At 35.7% G+C, this 27360-nt stretch overlaps 1 protein-coding gene across 1 annotated transcript; it reads right to left on the bottom strand.

The window, feature by feature from the left end:
* Positions 1-16637: 16637 nt before the first annotated feature.
* On the bottom strand, positions 16638-27352 carry LOC123554499 (uncharacterized). The gene is made up of 2 exons (XM_045344700.2): positions 27288-27352; positions 16638-21545 (listed from the first exon to the last, which is right to left on the bottom strand). Exon 2 carries the CDS (start codon positions 21362-21364, stop codon positions 18173-18175), a length of 3192 nt encoding a protein of 1063 aa, XP_045200635.2. The 5' UTR covers positions 21365-21545; positions 27288-27352; the 3' UTR covers positions 16638-18172.
* Positions 27353-27360: the final 8 nt, after the last annotated feature.

The following is a 27360-nucleotide window of genomic DNA, read 5'->3' as shown; positions in this document are numbered from 1 at the left end:
GTTTGTTGGTAATGTTTTAAGTCTACTTTATAGTCTTTTCTGTTAAAGTTAGTATACGATAACTTTAAAGTATTATCAGTTTAAAAGTTAATTGGAGATTCTAATGTTTTCTTAAGTTTCATTTTTCAGGAGATAAATATATTATTTTTCTGTTCAAATATTTATTTTCTGTATTATATTTTCTCAAATAAATAATCAGTAAATGCAGTATAAATGATATAATACTATCGTAAATGCAGTTTTAATAATTCCAAAAATATTGTAAATGAAGTATAATAATAAACAAAACTATTGTAACTGAAGTATAAATGATCCTAAACTATTGTAAATGCAGTATGATTGATCCTAAACTATTGTAAATGCAGTATGATTGATCCTAAACTATTGTAAATGCAGTATAAAATTTTATGATCCAAAACTATTGTAAATCTAGTTTAAGGTACTTCTGCACATTTGGATCAAAATTTTTTCTACAATGTAGAATTGGATTAAACTCTGATTTTTCAAAACTTCAGAATATACCTAGAAAATTCAGCAAATAAAAAGGACAGGGTCGTGTGCTTGATTTTTTGCTAGACTGATTTGAAAAATATGGACCTCATGCAATATTTCATAATGAGAGTCTATGGGAAAATCACAACTTTCATAACATTTTCGCGAATAGATTTTTTTCTACAATGTAGATTTTGATGAAACTTCTCACAGTTGTGAATAAAGACATGACCCATAATTTGATGAAATAAAATGTACAGGTCCGTGTGCTTATTTTTAAGATATTTGACCATGATTAAAGTGAACCGGACATTTCACGCTAATTTTAAGGCATTTTTTAAAATTATTTAACATGTCATATGTTTTAAAATCATATTTTGACTTTAGAAATATAGTAACAGTGCCATTGTAATAAATTTACTTACAGGTTGCGATAAATACATAAAATGATTTTCATTTCCGTACGCCGAATCCAGGCTTTATTCTACGTTTTCCGGATAAATGACGTTATGCCATCACTTCCGGTTTATCAAACGTGCAGAACTACCTTAAATATCCAAAACGATCATAAATACATAGAAATAATCAAGATCAATTGTTAATGCATACCAGTATATGAAAATAATATTTCAAAATATACAATTCAGGTATTGCAACAATTTATCACCATAGTGCAAGCATGGTAAGGTGCATTGAAATAAAAGAAGCTCTTAATATCTGCTTTTATGATGTGTTGGTAAATTGATGTTCATTTATCATGATTTAATGTCATTCTTCAATGCTAAAATTTCACCCATATTATATGGTGCTTTATTTGACGAGTGCTACTGTATAAATAAGACTGTGTACTGTAGGCTACATTATTATTGCAATACCAATCATCTAGTCAAAATGTATGATTAAAGATATCCAGCGCCTATCTTTCACTAAAATATTTTATGCTTAAATACCGGTATTTACTTCAAATGTAGAAAGTCTTAAACTTTATTTAACTTTCCTAAATATTTAAAGTAATAGTGCATGAGGACTGCATTCACAGTTAGACTTAATAAAGTAAAAGTCTAAAAAGGCCTAGTATATCTTTAAATATTAAACTTTTTTTTTCATATTCATTTGAAAGGAGACTTGTGTTCAAAGATGCTTGCAATATTAAAGCTTTTATCTGCTGCCAGTAGTTTTCTTAAGTGTTCATTTTCCATTTAGATATCTTTTCAATTTAATTTTTAGCTCACCTGTCACAAAGTGACAAGGTGAGCTTTTGTGATCGCGCGGTGTCCGTCGTCCGTCCGTGCGTCTGTCCGTGTGTGCGTCCGTAAACTTTTGCTTGTGACCACTCTAGAGGTCACATTTTTCATGGGATCTTTATGAAAGTTGGTCAGAATGTTCATCTTGATGATATCTAGGTCAAGTTCGAAACTGGGTCACGTGCCATCAAAAACTAGGTCAGTAGGTCTAAAAATAGAAAAACCTTGTGACCTCTCTAGAGGCCATATATTTCACAAGATCTTCATGAAAATTGGTTAGAATGTTCACCTTGATGATATCTAGGTCAAGTTCGAAACTGGGTCACGTGGGGTCAAACACTAGGTCAGTAGGTCTAAAAATAGAAAAACCTTGTGACCTCTCTAGAGGCCATATTTTTCATGAGATCTTCATGAATATTGGTCAGAATGTTCACCTTGATGTTATCTAGGTCAAGTTCGAAACTGGGTCACGTAGGGTCAAAAACTAGGTCATAAGGTCTAAAAATAGAAAAACCTTGTGACCTCTCTAGAGGCCATATTTCTCAATGCATCTTCATGAAAATTGGTCAGAATGTTCATCTTGATGATATCTAGGTCAAGTTCGAAACTGGGTCACGTGGGGTTAAAAACTAGGTCAGTAGATCTAAAAATAGAAAAACCTTGTGACCTCTCTAGAGGCCATATTTTTCATGAGATCTTCATGAATATTGGTCAGAATGTTCACCTTGATGATATCTAGGTCAAGTTCGAAACTGGGTCATGTGGGGTCAAAAACTAGGTCAGTAGATCTAAAAATAGAAAAACCTTGTGACCTCTCTAGAGGCCATATTTCTCAATGGATCTTCATGAAAATTGGTCAGAATGTTCACCTTGATGATATCTAGGTCAGGTTCGAAACTGGGTCATGTGCGGTCAAAAACTAGGTCAGTAGGTCTAAAAATAGGAAAACCTTGTGACCTCTCTAGAGGCGATATTTTTCAATGGATCTTCATGAAAATTGGTCAGAATGTTTACCTTGAAGATATCTAGGTCAAGTTCGAAACTGGGTCACGTGGGGTTAAAAACTAGGTCAGTAGATGTAAAAATAGAAAAACCTTGTGACCTCTCTAGAGGCCATATTTTTCATGAGATCTTCATGAATATTGGTCAGAATGTTCACCTTGATGATATCTAGGTCAAGTTCGAAACTGGGTCACGTAGGGTCAAAAACTAGGTCATAAGGTCTAAAAATAGAAAAACCTTGTGACCTCTCTAGAGGCCATATTTCTCAATGCATCTTCATGAAAATTGGTCAGAATGTTCATCTTGATGATATCTAGGTCAAGTTCGAAACTGGGTCACGTGGGGTTAAAAACTAGGTCAGTAGATCTAAAAATAGAAAAACCTTGTGACCTCTCTAGAGGCCATATTTTTCATGAGATCTTCATGAATATTGGTCAGAATGTTCACCTTGATGATATCTAGGTCAAGTTCGAAACTGGGTCATGTGGAGTCAAAAACTAGGTCAGTAGATCTAAAAATAGAAAAACCTTGTTACCTCTCTAGTGGCCATATTTCTCAATGGATCTTCATGAAAATTAGTCAGAATATTCACCTTGATGATATCTAGGTCAGGTTCGAAACTGGGTCATGTGCGGTCAAAAACTAGGTCAGTAGGTCTAAAAATAGGAAAACCTTGTGACCTCTCTAGAGGCGATATTTTTCAATGGATCTTCATGAAAATTGGTCAGAATGTTTACCTTGAAGATATCTAGGTCAAGTTCGAAACTGGGTCACGTGGGGTTAAAAACTAGGTCAGTAGATCTAAAAATAGAAAAACCTTGTGACCTCTCTAGAGGCCATATTTTTCATGAGATCTTCATGAATATTGGTCAGAATGTTCATCTTGATGATATCTAGGTCAAGTTCGAAACTGGGTCACGTGGGGTCAAAAACTAGGTCAGTAGGTCTAAAAATAGAAAAACCTTGTGACCTCTCTAGAGGCCATATTTCTCAATGCATCTTCATGAAAATTGGTGAGAATGTTCAGCTTGATGATATCTAGGTCAGGTTCGTAATTGGGTCATGTGCGGTCAAAAACTAGGTCAGTAGGTCGAAAAATAGAAAAACCTTGTGACCTCTCTAGAGGCCATATTTTTCACGAGATCTTCATGAAAATTGGTCAGAATGTTCACCTTGATGATATCTAGGTCAAGTTTAAAAGTGGGTCACGTGCCTTCAAAAACTAGGTCATTAGGCTGAATAATAGAAAAACCTTGTGACCTCTCTAGAGGCCATATTTTTCAATGGATCTTCATGAAAATTGGTCAGAATTTTTTATCTTGATGATATCTAGGTCACATGTGCTCAAAAACTAGGTCACTATGTCAAATAATAGAAATAACGATGTCATACTCAGTTGAACACTGGGTCATGTGGAGATAGGTGAGCGATTCAGGACCATCATGGTCCTCTTGTTTCTTGTTGATATATGACCTTTTATGTTGATTTGCTGTAAAATCCAGCTCATTTGAATTTCATTTCTTGTTGATTGCTTTTACTTACTTACATGTATATAGTATATGATATCAATATTTAGGAGAAGATAATATTAATTTGTTATTTTTGGTAAAATGATTCACATATTTAAAAACACATGAAATTATACATAATTAAGTAAGAAGAAATATACCTTTTTTAATACCCATATTTAAGGTAACACAATTATGCCTAATTCACATTTGACCCAGGCGCCATGCGATAAATTAGTCTGTGATTTTCCTTGCGGTTTTTGGGGCATCGTAGGTGGCTACGGGCTACAATGTATGTGTTCACATCATATACGAGCGTCGTGCCGTTTTTATATGCCCAAAGGGACATATTATGTTATACCCCCGGTGTCCGTATGTCCGTCCGTTAGCAGTTTCGTGTCCCCTCTGTAACTCTTGAACCCCTTGAAGGATTTTAAAGAAACTTGAAACAAATGTTGACCGCATCAATGTGACATGCAGAGCGCTTGTTTGGATGGCTTGCTTCAAGGTCAATGTCACATTCAGGGGTCAAAGGTCATATGAGTTTGTTTTGTGTCCACTCTGTAACTCTTGAACTGCTTGAAGGATTTCAAAGAAGCTTGGCACAAATGTACACCACATCGAGATGACGTGCAGAGCGCATGTTTCAGATGGTTTGCTTCAAGGTCAAGGTCACTCTTAGGGGTCAAAGGTCATATGACTGCTCTGCATTGCGGTATTCTTGTTTTTATTTGGCAAATCCCTTTTTTGTTCACTTACAATAATTTTTATTTTTGCAAAACCGAAAACTTTTCTGTGGTACCTCCAATTTTTAGGTGTATTTTGACATATCTGTACCTGTTAAGGATTTTTTTGTGGATTTCTTTTGGGCACCATGTCCACGGAAAATCATGCGTTGCCTGCCAGGTCAGCACGGCCTCCAAACGATTCCTGTGTGTGGATTGTGCAATGCCACCTGCGAAATGTCTTCAGGCTACAGGCTTGCGATGGTTTCAAATTTGTATAACTTTTCGCTAAACAAAATTGTAGAGGCTGCGGAAAGGCAGATATGGACAGTCTACAGGCTCCACCGCAAGCCAAATGTGAACAAAGCATTAGACATATTTTTATTCAAATCTATAATGTATTATTATGGTCAACATAATTATGTATTTAGAAATACAGAAATAATACCCAAGTGTCAAAGAAAAGTGAATGGTATAATATCCCAGACAACCAGTGAGTTATGTTCACCCAATTTGTTTTTTTTTTAGATTAATACTCTGCAACTCGGAAGAATTATTGCATAATATTGTAGACATTCTTATAAGGAGTGTAGTTTGTTGGTACATTTTGTTGATTTTAAATATCCAACTTCTTAAATTTCCCTTAGCTATAGATTTTAGCTGATATTTTAGTTATTTTAGAAAGCTTTTATTTTCTTTCGTAGTTGGGAAAATAGTGAAATGCTAATAACGGTTCAGGTAGATTAGATAATAGGATTGGTTAGGTTTTAATTAAAATCTTAGAAACTTTAGAAACTTGCTCATATTTTATTGCTTAAGAGACAGGGTATAATATTGTATTCCAGTGTGTCAGACGAACAAAACTCTCTCAAGTTAGGTTATATGGCCACGTTTTCATCAACATTCTAAAGTTGATGTTTTTCTCTGCTCAAATTGTAAGGTATAGTTATTCATTAAATGAGCCGTGCCATGAGAAAACTGACATAGTGGGTTTGCGACCAGCATGGATCCAGACCAGCCTGCGCATCCGCGCAGTCTGGTCAGGATCAATGCTGTTCGCTAACAGTTTCTCCAATTCCAATAGGCTTTAAAAGCGAACAGCATGGAGCCTGACCAGACTGCGCAGATGCGCAGGCTGGTCTGGATCCATGCTGGTTGCAAACCCACTATGTTGGTTTTCTCATGGCACTGCTCAAATATTAAGATCACAAGGAGCAAAAGTGGCTTCATATGAGGAATTGGTCCATAAAACATTGTAACCATTTAAACATTTTCTTTTAATCATGTTGACAGGTAAATTTAGATACTTTACATTGTGTAATATTCATAATGTTTTTATTTTCTCTAATACATGTATTTGCAAATAATGCCACACACAAATTAAAAATATTTGTAAATATTAATCAGCATTCATGTTCCACTGAAGACACAAATTCTAATGTTTCAAATTTCTTAGCGCCAAAAATGATGCTACTAACCATGTAATCACTATGTGAAGCATATGGAGATTCTGACACATCATGTTCAAATTCTAGCGCAAATGTGCTAAACCATGTATCCTATGTGAAGCATATCGGAAAATTCCTAATTACGGTAGCTGCCTAGTAATTTTGTGTACAAATGATACAATCGTGAGCTACTGTAAAATGTTTCTTTACTGCCTGGCAGATGTGTTGACTGAAAATTGTGTGACATATTAAGTCTAATGCGAAAAGTATTGAAATCATGTTGTCATAAGTGCTCTTACGATTTTCATTGTAACCCTGTATACAGTGTGCCTTTTATCATCCTTGTAAGGCAGTGTTGTTTACCTTGATCCATAAAAATGTTTTGTAAACAGTGTTGTTTTATTGCATATGGTATAGTGATGTTGCATGTAGTGCTGTTTTTAAATTATATGAAACCATATTTACGTTGGCCGTAAGTGCTCATCCTCTTGTTCTTGATGTTTACGTCACAAAAAAAAAAAAAACATTTTCGTTACAAACAAAAACTGTTGCCCTTGGAATATGTGAAAATGTATTTGAATTTTATGAAGATATAAGAATAAAATTTCTTCTGAATAAGAGTTTCTTTAATTATATTTTATGTAACATTGGTACCCCGTTGTAGTATCTGTTTGCGTTGATATTGCAACACACTTGAAGGATACATTACATGGTACAACTTTATATTATGTTCAAATTTACATGAAAGCAGTTGGTAAAGTCGGAGAAACAATTGTTAGACTAGCTGAAATTTCCAATGCAGGATTGACAAAGACCTTGCTTTCTTGCAAAACTCCATTTTAAACCCTGGGGGTGTAAGATGACTCTTATGCTGTAAATGATGTATTATGAAATACATATGAGCTGTGCCATGAGAAAATCAACATAGTGGCTTTGCGACCAGCATGGATCCAGACCAGCCTGTGCATCCGCGCAGTCTGGTCAGGATCCATGCTGTTCGCTAACAGTTTCTCTAATGGCAATAGACTTTGAAAGCGAACAGCATGGATCCTGACCAGACTGCGCGGATGTGCAGGCTTGTCTGGATCTATGCTGGTCGCAAACCCGTTGTTGATTTTCTCATGGCGCGGCTCATATGTATTTGTAGTAATTCATTGTACCGGTAGTTTATTTTATAAAATGGAATAAAAATCCTATACCTTGATAGTCCAATACCTTGATAGTTGCTCTTTGTTCCTGATGGTATATTCTTGATTCAAGAAAGTAAACGTTATTAAATAAAAAATATATAATGTTATGCTGGAAGTTATAAAAACAAAACCAGAACTAAACATCATGATGTCTTTCCTGTTTATGGACGTTGATTTCCGCTCTTTCTTTAAATACGCTGCTATAAAAAGTTCTGAAAAGATTTGATTTTTAGCTCTATTATTGGAAGAATAGGGGAGCTGTCCTACTTACCCCGGTGTCGGCGTTAGCGTGAGCTTCACACAAATTAAAGTTTGCATACCACCCCAAATATTTTCAAAGTCCATAGAGATATTGCTTTCATATTTTGCATACTTGTTTACCATCATGACCCCAGTCTGTAAACAGGAGCAGACAACTCTATCAAGCATTTTGACTGATTTATGGCCCCTTTTCGACTTAGAATATGCCTATTGTAATGTTAAAGTTTGTGTACCACCCCAAATATTTTCGAAGTCCATTGACATATTGCTTTCATATTTTGCATACTTGTTTACCATCATGACCCCAGTCTGTTAACAGGAGCAGACAACTCTATCAAGCATTTTGACTTAATTATGGCCCCTTTTCGACTTAGAATATGCTTATTGTAATGTTGATGTTTTTACTCCTAGCTTATATTATACTATCAAGCACTGAGAATAGTCGAGCGCGCTGTCAACTGACAGCTCTAGTTATAACTATTTCTTGAATACGTGATTCTATCACTGGCTGTAGGTGTGATGAGATTATCTGGCTCTTGGGTAACAGTATTTCCGGGCATGTGCATGGTTTCTCCCAAGAATAATCCACCTCAAGCCAGACACAAGGTCTTTGTTATTGTTGATGGTATTTATAAATATCGGACAAATTCCCCAGTTAACTGAACACATCTAACACATTCCCGTTTTAACATTCTGTTAAATAAAAAGTTGATCACAAAATATTACATCTCTTTTGAAAAAAGTTTGATAGTTATCCCATTCTTAAACTTGGAAATTGTTTGCATATAATGAATGAATACGCCAGATAGTTGTATTTAAATTTTATCAGACTCCGGTCATAATCTCCCTTGGGCCAAATTTCCACTGTCTGACATAAATCTTCTCAGCAAAAGGCCTGAAAATGCAAACATTTCTTTTTCCAAACAATTTCCAAGTTTAAGACTGGGATAACTATCAACTTTTTTCAACAGAGATGTTACAGTAATATTTTTTGATCACCTTTTTATTGAACAAAATATTAAGAGGGAGATGTCCGAAATCTGACAGAATTAAATACAACTAGAAGATGCTTTTGTAGAAAGCAAGAAGTCAACAGGGGACAGAAGCGGAAGTCAAAAAGAAACTGATGGTTGGCTACAATAGAGATCATCTACTTGGCAAGTCAAATCATCCCACTAAGTTTCAATATTCTGGGCCTAATGGTTCTTAAGTTATGAATTGGAAACCGTTTTCTATGTTCAGTCCCTGTGACCTTGCCCTTTGATTGAGTGACCCCCAAATCAGTAGAGGTCATCTACTCCGCATGTCCAATCATCCTTTTAAGTTTCAACATTCTGGGTCAAGTGGTTCTCAAGTTACTGATTGGAAAGCATTTTTGATGTTCACCCCCCTGTGACCTTGACCTTTCATGGAGTAACCCTAAAATTAACAGGGGTCATCTACTCTGTAAGTCCTATCACCCTATGAAGCTTGCAGGTTCTAGGTCAAATGGTTCTTAAGTTACTGACCGGAAATGGATTTCCATGTTCTGCACGCTGCAACCTTCAATAGAGTGATCCCAAAATGAATAGGGGTCATCTAATCTGCATGTCCAATCATCCTATGAAGTTTCAACATCCTGGTTCAGGTGGTTCTCAAGTTTATAACCAGAAGTGGTTTCCTGTTTTCGTGCCCCTGTGACCTTGACCTTTAATAGAGTGACCCCAAACAGATGCTAAAATATTAGAAAGTAGGTCAGTAAGTCACATTGAAAGTCAGTTTTAAGATCGGTATGCAAAACTGTACATGTCATCCAAATTTCAAGGCTGTATCTTAGAAAACAAGAAACTAGGTCAGTAGGTCAATATCACAGTAAGGTGACCCATAATCACTTGGGTACATCAGGTAAATATAATGAAACAGTCTAGGAAACATGATCTGATAATTTATTAAGTATTTTTTCCTATATATCTCATATAACAAATACCCCCAGGGCAGGTCCTCTTTTCACCCCAACAATCCTGTTAGAGGTCCACTAGGCAATGCTACATGCCAAATATCAAAGGCATAGGCCTTTAACTTTCAGACAAGGAGATTTTTATTTTTTTCCCTATAGAAGTCTATGTTAAACTCAGGACCCCCCGGGCAGGGCCTTCATCCAAGGATAATAATTTGAACAATTTTGGTAGAGGACCACATGGCAATGCAACACACCAAATATCAAAAGCCTAGGCCTTGCAGTTTCAGACAAGAAGATTTTTAAAGTTTTCTCCTATATAAGTCTATGTAAAACTTTGGAACCCGGGGGCGGGGCCTCTTTTCATCCCAGGGGCACAATTTGAACATTCTTCATGGAGGACCACAAGGCAATGCTACATACAAAATATCAAAGGCCTAGGTCTTGTAGTTTCAGACAAGAATATTTTTAAAGCTTTTCCTATATAAGTCTATGTAAAACTTTGGACCCCCTATGCGGGGCCTCTTTTCATCCCAGGGGCACAATTTGAACATTCTTCATAGAAGACCATTAGATGATGTCACATGCCAAATATCAAGGCTCTATGCCTTGCAGTTTTGGACAAGAAGATTTTTAAAGTTTTTCCTTTCGGCCATGGCAACCAGAGTTCCGCACTGAATGAAATTCTTTGAATAATTCTGAAAGGGTACCACCCAAGGATCATTCCTGTGAAGTTTGGTGTAACTCTGCCCAGTAGTTTTCAAGAAGAAGATTTTTTTAGAAAATGTTGATGGACACACGACAAATGACTGACGACGGACATTGACCGGTCACAAAAGCTCACCATGAGCCTTTGGTTTAGGTGAGCTAAAACAAAGGTTATACATCTGCGGAACAAGTTCACGAGTACATTGCCAGAGTGAGTCATTATGGCAACATATAACCAAATTTGAGTGTATTAATTCAAGTAAAATTTGATTTCGCTACACATTATTTAAATTCTTAAACACCCTTTATCTAAAACAGAAGATAAAATATAGTAGTGCTCTTTCTTGGTCGCAACAAAAACATTGTCGTCATGGCCCTTTAATGTGATTTCATTTTAGCATAAGCATGTTTTAACAGAAACAAGCATATTCGAACAATTTTTGTTTCGTTTGTATGTCAGATATTTAGAGAATATACATTTCAACTGGCAAGTAATCTTATTACATTCCTATAGATGGTGATGAGCTGTATCCATTAAGAGGGCTCAAGAAATACTGAAGGACATCCTAGTGGTCACTTTAAACATTTAAGACCAACCAGTAAATCTATAATACCACTTAGTTTATTTTCATTTATTGTACAAAAAATATATCTACTACATACAAAAATAAAGTATAAGGCTTTTCAAATCTATTTACCACAATACAATTATAGTAGTACCAAAAGCCCAAAACTTAACTCTTCCTTAATCATAATGTCCAAAGTTACATCGTGCAAGGGGTAAAATTTCAGATTTCAGTCCAATTTTTAAAAATTTAAATAGTGCTTTCTTTAGTCAGTAATTGTAACTCCAAAGAAAAGATAATCAGAATAATCAAAGAGTCCTTGGTGTTTCAAAATTGTTTATCTGGAGGCATGCTCTTTTAATGAACACACATTGAACTACTGTAAACCGGTATATACTCACAATGCTTTTATTTTTACTAATATTTGTTAACAAAATGCCTTGAAAAATAAAAACAGTTGTGAATACTATTAGTTACACTGCTTGTTGGTGACAGGATATAGGATATACGCTGTCAAGGAAATCCATATCAGGCGCGAGCAAAGCTCGCGCCTGATATGGATTTTCAAGACAGCATATATCCCGTATCCTGTCACCAACAAGCTGTGTAACGATTTTATCTTGCCGACTACCCTTTACTTACATGCTATGATCTAATATTTTGTAAATTAACAAAGCGGCAGCCATTTTTTTAAAATCAAAATTCATATCTGAAATGTACTAGCAGGATATGGAATATATCCTGTCTCCATGTGATGTCTATTGACCAATAGAAATGCAAGAAACTTGTAGGAGGCAAGATAAAATAAAATATAGTCCATGATTCACTGGCTGATATAATTTATCAACCTGAAAAAACTGGTGTCAGTGAGGGGTGTAGCCAGAGTTTGATATCCTTTTTCTCCAGTCAATAAATCCTTATATCGACCAAACCTGAGAGGCAAAAACTTGTTTTATTAGCCCACCATCATCAGATGGTGGGCTATTCAAATCACTCTGCGTCCGTGGTCCGTCGTCCTTCCGTCCGTTAACAATTTCTCGTTATCGCATCTCCTCAGAAACTACCTGGGGGATTTTGACCAAACTTTGTCAGAATGATGTATTGGTACCCTAGTTGTGTCCCCCTGAAAAGCAGACTGGTTCAACAATATTTTAGTAAGTTATGGCCCTTTGTTTATTTCTATAATTTACATAGATTTATATAGGGAAAAACTTTGAAAATCTTCTTGTCCAAAACCACAGAGCCTAGGGCTTTGATATTTGGTATGAAGCATCATCTAGTGGTCCTCTACCAAGATGATTCAAAATATTTCCTTGGGGTCTAATATGGCCCCGCCCCGGGGGTCACATGGTTTATATAGACTTATATAGGGAAAAACTTTGAAAAACCTCTTGTTCAAAACCACAGGGCCTAGGGCTTTGATATTTTGTATATGACATCATCTAGTGGTCTTCTACTAAGATTGTTCAAATTATCCCCCCAGGGTCAAATATGGCTCCGCCCCGGGGGGTCACATGGTTTACATAGACTTACATAGGGAAAAACGTTGAAAATCTTCTTGTCCAAACCACAAAGCCTAGGGCTTTGGCATTTGTAATGTAGCATCATCTAGTGGTTCTCTACCAAGTATGTTCAAATTATCCCCCTAGGGTCAAATATGGCCCCGCCCTGGGGGGTCACATGGTTCATATAGACTTATATAGGGAAAAGATTTTAAAATCTTCTTGTCAATAACCTACAACATTCAAATTTGGACCACATGTATGGTTTTGAGTGGCAAGATGAACCTTGACATGAGTTGACCTTGATTTTGACCTAGTGACCTACTTTCACATTTCTGTAGCTACAGCCTTCAAATTTGGACCACTTGCATAGTTTTGTGCACTGAAAAAAACTTTGACCTTGACTTTGACCTAGTGACCTACTTTCACATTTTGAAGGTACAGGCTTCAAATTTGGACCACATGCATAGTTTTGTGTTCCGAATTGGAATTTGACCTTGATTTTGACCTACTGACCTACTTTCACATTTCTCAAGCTACAGCCTTCAAATTTGGACCACATGCATAGTTTTGTGTACCGAAACAAACTTTGACCTTTACATTGACCTAGTTACCTACTTTCACATTTTGAAGGTACAGGCTTCAAATTTGGAACACATGCATAGTTCTGTGTTCTGAAATAAAATTTGACCTTGATTTTGACCTAGTGACCTACTTTCACATTTCTCGAGCTACAGCCTTCAAATTTGGACCACATGCATAGTTTTGTGTACCGAAATGAACTTTGACCTTAAGATTGACCTAGTGACCTACTTTCACATTTCTGTAGCTACAGGCTTCAAATTTAGACCACATGCATAGGATTGTGTACCGAAACAAACTTTGACCTTGACATTGACCTAGTGACCTACTTCCACATTTTTGAAGGTACAGGCTTTAAATTTGGACCACATGCATAAATTTGTGTTCTGAAGTGTAATTTGACCTTGATTTTGACCTAGTGACCTACTTTCACATTTCGTCCTTGAAATTGATCTAGTGACCTACTTTCACATTTCTCAAGCTACAGCTTTCGAATTTGGACCACATGCAAAGTGTTGTGTACGGAAATGAAATTTGACCTTGAGCTAGTCAGTAAGTCTTGAAATTTGGAACACCCAAAAATGGCACATTGGTGGGCGACAAGATCACTCTGTGATCTCTTGTTACTAATTTTAACAACCTGTGAAAGAGGATTACTAAACCAAACAATTGCAACAGTTATTAATTAACTCCACCATTAAGGTCTTCAGTTGTGTACATCACATTGTTACTACATCACTTCTGCTGGTCAACATCTACTTTTTGGCTCAGCCATGAAGTACATGTACTTTATTATAAACCATGTGACTGTACAGAACAATGGAAACCACTATTAATATTAATATTGATACTATAACAATAAACTACCTTATTAATCAGCCAGGAACCGTGAATGCATAACTAACTTATGAATACAACAGTTACTGTTCTTCATCATAAAAACAGACTTAGCGTGCAAATCACCCAATCTATAGTTCTTTGTTTGTTTGTTTGTTTGTTTTAGGTTTAACGCCGTTTTTCAACAGTATTTCAGTCATGTAACGGCGGGCAGTTAACCTAACCAGTGTTCCTGGATTCTGTACCAGTACAGAACTGTTCTCCGCAAGTAACTGCCAACTTCCCCACATGAATCAGAGGTGAAGGACTAATGATTTCAGACACAATGTCGTTTATCAAATAGTCACGGAGAACATACGCCCAGCCCGAGGATCGAACTCACGACCCCGCGATCCGTAGACCGACACTCTACCTACTGAGCTAAGCGGGTGGGCTAATCTATAGTTCTGGATATACAGTCAGACAAAAGTTAAAAGTTCATACTGTCGCCATAATTATAGTAATATTTGTAAGCACTTGGAATGACAGACTTACAACTACATTTGAGGCGCACCATGAGAAAACCAACATAGTGGCTTTGTGACCAGCATGGATCCAGACCTGCCTGCGCATCTGCGCAGTCTGATCAGGATCCATGCTGTTTGCTTTCAAAGCCTACTGTAATTAGGGAAAACGTTAGCGAACAGCATGGCTCCTGACCAGACTGCTAGGATGCGCAGGCTGGTCTGGATCCATGCTGGTGGCAAACGCACTATGTTGGTTTTCTCATGGCGCGGCTCAATTCGTCATTTGATATAATGCAATTCTGTACTAAGTACAAAGTTAATATTCGTAAAATTAAGGAAATTTAATGACACGTGTCTTAAGCAAAGGTCATTCACATATTCACATGGTTGGCCGGAATTTCCAGAGGGATGGGAATTCCCAGAGGTATTTACCGGGAATTCCCGTACTGGAAAATACTACAATAATGGTAAAAAGTGGGAAATACTGCGAAAAAGTGAGAAATACTGCAAATATGACTCAAAATTCAAAGAAAATTCTGCTTTTTTTTGACAAAAACATCAAATATCTAAGTGATAATTAATATTTAATTTAAATGAACACTTGTGTGAGAAAAATACGTAAAAGTACTAAGCACATATACTCAAATGTAAAATTGAAAATACATTTCTCCACTGTGAGCTATGTTAACAAGTTTGAGGGTTAAAAACATTGCACTAATTAAGAAATTACAACGCTTTTATGAGCACTTTTATTACTCAATAATATGCTATTATTTACCTTAACACCTAAAAGTAATTAATGTATTTATCAAATTATTATCAATAAAACAGTTGTTTTTTTTACTGAACATTGTCTTTTAGAGTAATTTTGATAATAAAAGAACAAAAAATACAGTTATATATACTGGCATATAGGACAAAAATATTGGGGGGCAAATGTCCATTCCAAAAATAAGCCATGGGGGGCAAATTTCCTATCTGCCATTTAAACTGGGGGGCAAATGTCCAGCAGTTTATTTTTTCATTGGGGGGGCAAATGTCCTGGGGGGCAAATGTCCTACAACCGTTTAAAACAATATTAAATATAGTAATATTGAATTGAATAACACAGGTATAAATTCTGCATTTTTTCCCCAATATCCTGTATGGAGATAGTGTACTGATTATCAGTAAAGCTGTATGGATATGATAAATCTAATTAGGCTAAATGTATATGGAGTAAAGGGTTAAGCACTTGCATACATAACAATATTAGCTCACTGTTGTGAAATGTACTTTCAATTTTACACATAGTTCAACCATCGTAAGACTTACAAGCTTAACTATAATAAGACTCAGTGATATCTAAAAACATTCATGCAGAACCTTCAATATGATGATAAAATGAGCCGTGCCATGAGAAAACCAACATAGTGGCTTTGTGACCAGCATGGATCCAGACCAGCCTGCATATCTGCACAATCTGTTCAGGATCCATGCTGTTCACTAACGGTTTCTCTAATTGCAGTAGGCTTTAAAAGCGAACAGCATGGATCCTGACCAGACTGCGCAGATGCTGGTCGCAAACACACTGTTGGTTTTCTCATGGCGCAGCTCAAATTATGTCCAAGCAAAAACTGTGTATCTGAAAGGATGAATATCATGTTTTCTTGAACTTCATCTTTCAGTAAAAAATGTCAGACCATAAGACTAGAATATTTACTTTGAGTCAGCAAGACTATGTTTACAACTGACTATGAAAACACTAGTAAACAGTACAACATAAAAAGTATGATAAGCTGTAAAAGAGAATACGTGTAAGAATGATCAAGTTATAATAGCAGGTGGCACAAATCTTCTGACACATTACTCTGTATTCAAAATGATAATGAAATATGTATAGATGTCAACAAATTTACAGTTACAATGATTGTGATGTCAAAAAAAAATATATGAGCCGCGCCATGAGAAAACCAACATAGTGGGTTTGCGACCAGCATGGATCCAGACCAGCCTGCGCATCCGCGCAGTCTGGTCAGGATCCATGCTGTTCACTAACAGTTTCTCTAATTGCAATAGAATCTGAAAGTGAACAGCATGGATCCTGACCAGACTGCGCGGATGCGCAGGCTGGTCTGGATCCATGCTGGTCGCAAACCCATTATGTTGGTTTTCTCATGGCGCGGCTCATATACGTGAAAAAGCAAGCAGTACACATAATAGGACATCTATTATAGCTAGTTAAAAGTTCAGAGATATAAATTGAATTTTGTACTGATTTATTGAAATATGTAACGGGTGCTATTAAGTTGTTTGTAACATGTAATATAGTCAACACCAGTGGATGAGGCAGTGTATTATTGTCACTGATACCTACCAACTAATGAGTGTATTGTCACTGACTACTCACCTGAATGTTAACACAAATGGATTGGTATAAAGGGATTATGAAAATATTCTAGGGTGTATAGCTGTTCTTAAGAATAAAATATATTGGTCTGAATCATATTTCCCAGTATTGCCCGGGGAATTACCAGTATATCCTGGGAATTCCCTGTATTTCTCACCGTCCTGGGAAATATGAGTATTTCCCGCTTTAATGCCAACCCTGGATATTCACTGGAGATAAATTTGCATACAAACAAATTGAGCAGACAGCACCGACAGAAAGATCACCAGCTATTGTTATATGTAAGTTTTGTTAATATAAATAGCTTCAGTAAACTTCCCAACCATGTGTGCTTCTTAAACTTATGAGAAAGATACATACATAAGTTAGTACACTTAAATACAGGTAAAGATTTTGCTATAAACTGTGAACAATTTTCTTAAAGTGTTGAAAGATACATTGAACTTCTGAAAGCACAAACTTTTCACAATACATTATTCATGAACAATTAAGTCTATTTTTTTCTTGATTATCTCGACTAGCACTGCTTTCTATTGGTCAGCGAATTGCTTGTCAGTACAATAAAACACAGATCACCTGAGGTATAGTCAAACATAATTCGACATTCAGATTGTTTTATATTTGTGACGGGCAATCTAAACATCAAAACTTTGAAGGACCAAACAATGGAAGATAAATCACAGTACACAGTCATGTAAACACTTTGAAGGACCAAATAATGGAAGATAAATCACAGTACAGTCATGTAAAGTTATTGGTTTCAACTCTTGTGCAGACACGGTAAACATTAATCATGTACAGTACATACATAAATTAGTAATTTTGGATATTATTTGAGAATTTTACATAAATCTATCAGGAATTAAATCCCCTTTAGATACATGTAAGTTTTATTTGAATTTACAGCCAATACGAGAAATTATCAGCATTTAAACCTACAGTATGTAAAGCGTTGGCAGTGATGAAAATTTCATCAGAAATTGCTTCGACTATTTTGGTCTTTCGAGTGTTTGACACTTGTGGGGATATTGCCCATATGAAAAAATCATCTCAATATATCCTAGGATCACGTCAAATTAGTTGGACTAACCCGAGGTCAAAATGAGATGAGCAAAATGTTCCCTATTTCCTGGTTTTCGAGTTACATGTATCTCAGAGAGAAATTATGAGGTAAACAGCAAATGCCAGACAAAGTGATCAAAGTACAGATGTTCAGGCAAGTGGTGTTTTAATGTATGCAGTCTGACTTAACTAATCAAAAGAGGTACATTAACAACTAGTCTTCCTGATCTGTAACTTCTGTTTCATGGCCTGATATCAGCTTTTCCTGCTGGCGTCCTGCACGAAATCTCCTATCGCCAACTTCACACACATAACCATTTCTCCTAAAAAAATTAGTACACCATCCATACGATGCCTTAAACTCACTAGTATCTACATTATACTTTCCTTCTTTAGCCAACTGTCTTGCCTTCAACATTACTATACTTCTTGAGAGCTTTTTCCCATCTCTCTTTAAACTTTCACACCATGAAACTAAATCTTTTTCCAGCTGTTCAAATGGCACATGTCCTGTAACATGACGCTTTTTGTCCTTTGGCCCATTTACAATAGAGTCTTTTGATTTTCTCCAGTCTCGAACAAGCTTTTCAGAAATCTTAAACACTCGCACTGCTAAAACATTACTAGAACTTTCAGCAAAGCTGATAACACTACTTTTAAATGCATTATCGTATGATTGTCGTCTTAGCTTACCATCGGATGTTTCGCTGCCTGACTGGTTTGGTATGCCTAATAGTTCAGGTGGGATATCAGTGTTTGAATTATTTCTGGAATCATTTTTGTCAACTTTATCATTAACACTTTTCTTTTTTCTGTCTACAATCAGCCCGTATCTCCGCAAAAATTTATGAGCCCAACTATCTGAAAATTTGTAGTCAAAAGGATCCATATCATACTTCCCTTCATCACGTAATGCCCTCGCCTTTGTAGCAACCAACTTTGCAGTAATTACAGAACCACTTTCTTGCATACCTTGGATCCATAAAACTAAATCTTCTTCAAACTTTGGTGGATGTCTGGTTTTCCTTTTATTCTTAGCTTTCTCTTCAATAGAAGCTTTTGCATTACACCATTCATTTAACAGACTTTCAGTTATTCCAAACTTCTCCTCTGCGGCTCTCTTACCCGATTTCTCTACAAACTGTATCACCTCAAGTTTGAATGCACTGCCAAAATAAGAGCGTTTTCTTTTTTGTCCTTTGCTAATAAATGCATCTTCTGTTTCTGAACATTTTTTATCATGATCTGTTTCTGTATGTCTACTTTCCAACACAATAGAATCTTCAGATAAATTGCCAACAGTTGCTGGTACACTTTCAGAATCAGTTGCTGGTACACCTTCAGAATCAAAGTGCAATTTGTTTTCAATATCAACTTCTTGACTATCTCTAAATTCATCTAATTCCACTTCACATTCATTTGAGTTTGTAGTTGTTTCATCATCTACAACAATTTCACTTTTTCCATTACTTGTATCTTTCTCAACTGCATCTTGTTCTCCAACACCATTACAAATCTCATCAAATGATGCATCACCAGAATCATCATCATTACAAACAAAGTCATCAGTCCCTATCTTCTCTGATTCGCTATCACTTTCATCAGTATCAGAAATGTCTTCATCTATTTCCTCTCCTGATCTACTGGATTCATCCGAATTTCCATCGTTGAATTTTGTATTGACAGAAGCTGTTTCTTTTCCCACTGATTTTTTTTTACTTCGACTAAGTATTAGATTGTATGTTTTCAAAAAGTTGGTACACCACGTAGTTCCAAAAAAGTAACGCTTGGTGTCTATTTTGTATTTTGGATCTTTAGACAACATCTTTGCTTTTGACATAATTTCTTTCTTACCAATAATAGAACCTTTACCTTGATAATACAAAAACCATTTACATAAATCTTTTTCTATCATTTCTAGGTCTTTTATTTTCGAAATACGGTTTTTCTTCATATTCTGTGGTCTCTGCTGTATTATATCTTTTGCTTTGCGCCAGTAGCGTACAGACTTTTCCTTAACACCAAATTTTCTCTCAGCAGCACGATTACTTTTATTCTCAGCAAACTGAACAACACGGAGTTTGAAAGCATTATCATAAGCTTTGCGTCTTTTCTTGCTGGTTGTTGTATCCTCCAATTCATAATCTTGGTGAACATCTAATATTAGACTAGGATTATCTTCTCCTTCAATACAGTCATCTAGATTATATAGAGGACTGTCATTTTCATTGTCTGTATCTGTAATTTCCGGTTTAATCTGAGTTCCTGCAGGGCAAGCCTGTGAGACCGAACCCTGGGAATAATTTTCATTCTCTGTACCTGTACAACTGACAGGTGGTCTGGTATCATGTTCAGTTTCTTTCATCTGTGTATGAAATGGTGATGAACTAACAGAGTAAATTGTTTCAAAGAAAGGCAAATTCAAGAATATCTCCAATTCCTTATCCTGCCCAGATTCCTTCAGCCTTTCTGCTTCATTCACAGTTTTGATTACTCGCTCATTTAAAGTTTTGGCTTTGACTGACCACAGCTTTGCGAACTGACTGCACAAAACACTACGAAGCTGTTTGCGATCACCTTTCACTGCTTGAAATATATCAACCAGTAAACCATTTGTAAGTTCTGTAATTCTATTTTGTAAGAAGTCCAAGTCAAAATTCTCTGGTGTATTTTGCAATTCCTTTAATAAATCCTTTTTCTTCAATGGAAGATAAAAAATAGATTTCATCATAGTTTCCATTTTCTTCTTTCCACTACTTTCTTTTAATCTTCTAAGAATTCTGTCCTGTTTCTTAACTTTTAACTCAAGCGAGAATTTGTTTACCATTTCTTCATCAACTCCAACTTTCTTGCAAAGAACTCTACAGAGTTTTTCAGTTCTACCAAGATGACTCATTTCTTTCAGTTTTTGATCGGCTGCTAATACATATTCAAGTGTGAGATTATTTGATACACATTTTTCCTGGAGCATATCTCTATCGGAATCCTCAACTATATCTATTCTAAAACTACAAATATTAAAACTGCCTCTTAAAACACTTCCTTGGGGGAATCTCAATTTTGAACAAATAATTTCATGTAATTTCTGTTTTTTGTCAGGTATGCTCCCTACCTTCTTCCGTATTTGTTCATTCTTGGCTTTACTAAATTCTTCATAAATAGAATGGAATAAGTCTACCACTTCACCATTTGATACTTTGAAGCAATCTTTCTTTCTGTCATTTAAGAAGTTTGCACAAGCAGTTTCAATGCCTGGATATATCTTATTTTGGTGTGAATTTTCAGACTCTGGTTGGTTAAAAATTTTGTCTGTGATATCATGTTTGTTGGTTGCCTTACCGTGCTCATCCATTGCAGAAGTATCACCAGATTTGTCTTTCTCCGATTTCTGATATTCTTTGTTCATTTTCTTTTTCTAATACCTTTTCAACAAATTCAGCATGGTGTTCATGTTAACTGACATTGATCAAATCCAAATGCTCTCTCTTAAACACACTTTTATCTTCTTCAATTTTGAAGTTAGTCTGTGAAACACATGCCTGTTTTCTTATTTTCTTCTTTCAATGGTCAGACGTGGTACAAACCTCCTGCAACAAAAGAAAAATAGAAATCATATTAAAACCAGAAACTTGTTTACCTGGGGACTTGAGTGAAACTGCTTTCCAAAAAACACGTTCTAGCATAGAATGATTCATACTTCTTCATACATAGTCATTGTGACTAGTTACTGCATGTTTGCCCTTTAGTGCTTAGTAAACATTTGATAAAAATTTTTAAGTTTAGCATGAAAATGTACCTGTGTCAACTGTAAAGGCTTGCCTTAAATATTCTGAAATAAATCATAATTTCTAAATAACATTAGTTGTTCAAAATAATGTCATCAAAGTGTTGACTTAATTCAGCTAATCAAGTACAGTGATTATTTAATAGTCCTAATTAATCAAGTACAGTAATTCTTTAACTGAATTTATCAAGCACAGTGATCTGGAATTATTCAAGTACACTCAGTGACTGTATAATAGCGAGCGCGTAGCTCGCCTTACTGCAATGTGTAGGCAAATATAACAAAGGTGTGCCGAATGGGGCAAAGTGATGTAGCTGAAAAATTTTCCTCTCGTCTGGGCGCCGCCATTTTGGATGCCGCCATTTTGTTCTACTTCCGTCGAAGTCGGGAAAATTGTTTGTTTTTTTTAATTTTATATTTGAATTACAATCTCTATGTTCATTAGGTGTCTTTATTTTTAAAAAAAGTTATGTTATGGAAATAATTTCAATTTTGCTTTTATTTTACAAAGTGCGTTTCCCTAGAGGACAGGTGCTCACAGGAAATGCTTTGTTGGCAGTGAATACAGAACTTCATTTGATTGCTGAATATTATGAATGTTTCTCATGATTGCAGAGTTGGTAGAGCCATTCTGCGCCTGCGCGGAATTATTATCCATTGGAGCGCATGGCAAAATTACTCATTTTTTTGCATGTCCGCACGCATTAAAGTATCAAATGCATAATATACTGACTAGAGGTTAGGGTTAGTATCACCATGGTTACAAAATATATATATTTAAGACATTTTCTTTCAAATTTAGTTAATCCGGTATATACCGGAGTCTTTAATATATCACAGGTGCACCAACTCTGTATTTAGTCACAGCCGAATATTATCCATCACTCAAAAATAATGCAAGAAAGATTTCCAGTTGGTAGAAAAAAATATGATTTTCTTTTAAAAGATCAAGCATTGGCCAGAAAATGGGATAAAATATCATAAATAAGCATAAAGCCAATAGAATGTTTCTCATTGCAGAGTTGGTGCAGCCGTTCAGCGCATGCGCGGAATTATTATCAAATGGAACGCACGGCAAAAATACTCATTTTTTTGCATGTCCGCACGCATTTAGTGTATAATGTGCATAATATACTGACTAAAGGTTAGGGTTAGAATCACCATGGTTACAAAATATATATATTTAAGGTATTTTTGTTCAAATTTAGTTAATCCGGTATATACCGGAGTCTGTAATATATCACGGGCGCACCAACTCTGTATTTAGTCACAGCCAAAGCAATAAGAATGCCACAAACAGGCAATGACGTCACCGTGACACTGGCTTTCCATAAATTTTGCAACGTATGATATTCGCTGTTACAGGTATAATGACACTAAATTTTTGTTTCTTTTCAAGTGAATAGGTTCTCGGAATTGTCTTAAGCAGTGAATAGTTTCTTTGCCGTTTAAGCTACGTTCGCTCAGAGGCTTTGCCTTTTTCATATTAGAATTAATCAAGTACATTGATTACTTAATAGAATTAATCAAGTACATTGATTACTTAATAGAATTAATCAAGTACAGTAACTCTTTACTTGAATTAATCAAGTACAGTGATTATTTAATAGAATAAATCAAGTACAGTGATTATTCAATACAATTAATCAAGTACATAGATTACTTAATAGAATTAATCAAATACAGTAATTCTTTACTTGCATTAATCAAGTACAGTGATTATTTAATAGAATTAATCAAGTACAGTGATAGAATTAATCAAAGAGCTATAAAAATAAATAGATTGGCAACTTGAAAGGCATATAGAGCAAATCTCCCCAACCTCCCATGACAAAAAAACGAGATCTCGTTTACCGGGAGTGGCGCTTTCTCCACGCGCCATTTTGTATGCGAAAGCAATTATTCATCGGTAAAATAACTATCACCGTATGACAACGCTTCTTTCGATGGCAAAAAAAACGTGTACTTCGTGTCTTAAGACCATTTCAAATTAAACTAATTTTGTTTTAGAAGCTAACATGTATTTTAAATGTAGTTTTAAAGGTACAAATTGTAACTCCATGCTCGCCGATGTTTGTTTTTAGTGAGATAACGCCGAATCACGCTCTGACACGAGCTCACGCGAGATTACAGCCAGTTGCCATTCTGTGTATTTTATACTTCTTTGAATTAATCAAGCGCAGTGACTATTTAACAATAGTAGTAAATAGCTAATCAAACACCACTTCAGGGCTAGTCAGATAATGGTGGAAAGAAAGAAATCATCTTTTTTTATTAGTAAAGATGGATTTTTCATGTTTCAGGGTTTTTTTTCGGCTGTTTTTATAGCCGTTATTCGGCTATATTCCCAATGCCAAAAAGTATGTATTTTTCCCAAAATTAGTGCAAAAATTCCCAATCTACATTCTGAAAAAAAATTCATCAAAATTGCACAAACATTGACCAAATTATGGACAATTTTGTAATGGCAGTAAGTTTAAAGAGGTTGTACAATGTGAAACAAGTGTATGAGAAAGTACTTAAACACATCTTTACTATATCCTGTGGGACTAAACATTTCCCAATTTGGAACATTTACGCGTCAAAATTCCCAATTTTGGGGGTATAGGCTATGTTCCCAAATTAGCTAGAAAAAACCCTGTGTTTTATGCAAGTCATTTTTTGTGTTTATATTTGTGGATCTATGCCTGACAATTTGGTAGCACTTTCAAGTAGATTTTTGGAATATATAACAAGACCTGTCCATAATCAGCCAATGCTCGACTAATGCTCGACTATGGTATTCAAATTCAACTGTTGTCCCAGAAGCAGGAGTATTACCCTAAATGGTAAAATAATTATAGGGTTTCAATCCAGTATCAGTCTGCATTAGTTTCGGAGATGGTAACTTGCATGCAAAACGTTAACAAGAATTTTCTAAGTCCAAAAGGGGACATAATTTTGCCAAAATGCATGTCAGAGATATGGGACTTGATGCTATTACCTAGTTTCATAACTCCTTAGACACATAAGAAGTTTCAATTCAATATCTGCATTTGATTTGGAGATAGTAACTTGCATGCAAAACTTTAACCAGGATTTCTTCTTTGTCTAAAATACTAATCAGAGTAACTGTTATGAGACTCAACCCAGTAAGCCTGGTAATTGAACTAAAAAAGAAACTAGAGCTGTCAGTAAGACAGCCAATGCTCGACTATTCAAATTATTGTCCCAGAAGCAGGAAAATGTTACCCTAAATGTTAAAATATCTAGTATACAGTTTCAATCCAGTATCTGCATTAGTCTGGAGATAGAAACTTGCATGCAAAACTTTAACCAGAAGTTTTATGTTCAACGGGGACAAAATTTGACCAAAAATCATGGGACTTGATGCAATCAACTAGTTTTATAAACCCAATAATATCAGCATTTGTTCTGCAGATAGTAACTTGCATGTAAAACTTTAACCAGGATTTTCTAAGTCCATAAGGGGGCATGATTTGCTCAAAATACATGTCAGAGTTATGGGACTTGACCCAGTGAGGTTGGTAATTGATCTAGAAAAAGAAAAAACAAGTTTCAAATATATATGCCTTTTACTTGTTTTAGTAACAGCTGTATTACTTGCATGCAAAACTTAAACCACGATTTTCTAAGTGCAAAAGGGGGCATAATTTGGCCAAAATTCATGTCAGAGTTATGGGACTTGATGCTATTAACTAGTTTTATAACCCTGAAGACACATGTGAAGTTTCAATTCAATATCTGCATCAGTTTTGGAGATAGTAACTTGCATGTTAAACTTTAACCAGGATTTTCTAAGTCCAAAAGGGGCATAATTTGCCTAAAATACATGTCAGAGTTATGGACTTGACCCAGTGAGGTTGGTAATTGATCCAGAAAAATAAACAAGAGCTGTCAGTTGACAGCGCGCTCGACTATTCTCAGTGCTTGATAATATAATATAAGCTATGAGTAAAACTTTAACATTACAATAAGCATATTCTAAGTCGAAAAGGGGCCATAATTCAGTCAAAATGCTTGATAGAGTTGCCTCCTCCTTTTTACAGACTGGGGTCAAGATGGTAAACAAGTACGCAAAATATGAAAGCAATATCTCAATGGACTTTGAAAATATTTGGGGTGGTACGCAAACTTTAACATTACAATAAGCATATTCTATCAAAATGCTTGATGGAGTAACTGTTGCCTCCTCCTTTTTACAGACTGGGGTCATGATGGTAAACAAGTATGCAAAATATCAAAGCAATATCTCAATGGACTTTGAAAATATTTGGGTCGGTGCGCAAACTTTAACATTTGTGTGACGCTCACGCTAACGCTCATGCGGACGCCGGGGCGAGTAGGATAGCTCCCTTATTCTTCGAATAGTCGAGCTAAAAAAAAAGTTTCAAATATATATGCCTTTTAGTAACAGCTGTATGTACTTGCATGCAAAACTTTAACCAAGATTTTCTAAGTCCAAAAGGGGGCATAATTTGGCCAAAATGCAGGTCAGAGAACTTTGTAGAACTTGATGCTATCAACTATAGTTATAAATATAACCCCGAAGATACATGTGAAGTTTCGATTCAATATCTGCATTAGTTTTGGAGATAGTAACTTGCATGTAAAACTTTAACCAGAATTTTCTAAGTCCAAAAGGGGGCATAATTTGCTCAAAATACATGTCAGAGAAAAAAAAGATTTACGTTGAATGACAATGTTTGTACATGGATGTGAGATTTCGTTTATTTAACAAGGAATCTTGAAGATGTCTAAAAAGTCCATTTCTTATTTTCCAAGAACTGTGTACCATTGGAACCAACTTCCCCCCAGTGTCGCCCACCTCCCTACCCTAGTGCAGTTCAGTGCCGCAGTTTGCAGCCTTGAACATGCCTCGCCCTAGTTATCCTGCAAACTCAAGTTTTAACCTTTTTACATCACCAAAGTTATTTTTTACTTTCTTCCACTCTAAATTTTTATCACTATATTCTTTCTCTTTATGATTTTGACGCGCAAAACGTCTATGTTCCCGCAAGGGGTTTGATGTCTACGGAAGATAGATAGAATAGATAGATAGAAAGTCACAAGGCAAATCTAAATTTCGGATGCTACCGGACCCCTAGCCACTTCCAGTTAAAATTCAGCTGAGGGTAGCTAAAAAAATTCAGCTAAGAGGTATTTATATGTTGTTACAGATCTTAATGGACGCGACCATCAGAAAATAAAATCAGCATCAGTTATTAAGTTTTGTTATCTAACCTGAGGGGTGGTCTGCACTTTTGATGAACATTAATTATTATGACATTCAGAAGGGTTACTATTATTAAATCAACATACTCTTTATCTTTCTTTATTATTTTTGTTTATTCCATTAATAGAATAGACTATAACCAGATAATGCCAGTTTGGGAAATTTCATACGGTGAATACTGGTACGAAAATATCCTGGTACGAATCGCGTTTTTGTGAATTTCCCATTATGCTTAGAGGGCTTTATTGTGATATATATAAACTCATTCATTTTTAAATAATATAGTCCTTTGTCAGGTTAACTACTTACTAAGGCAAGCTAGAGACGAGCAATGCTTGAATCTTTTAGTAGCGCTCAAAAGTGTGGGTTCCAAAAGTGTTCC

Source organism: Mercenaria mercenaria, chromosome 7 (genome assembly GCF_021730395.1).
Source record: "Mercenaria mercenaria strain notata chromosome 7, MADL_Memer_1, whole genome shotgun sequence".
NCBI lineage: Eukaryota > Metazoa > Mollusca > Bivalvia > Venerida > Veneridae > Mercenaria > Mercenaria mercenaria.
The sequence above is the reverse complement of the archived record's forward strand: the minus strand, read 5'-3'. Positions and strand labels throughout refer to the sequence as shown.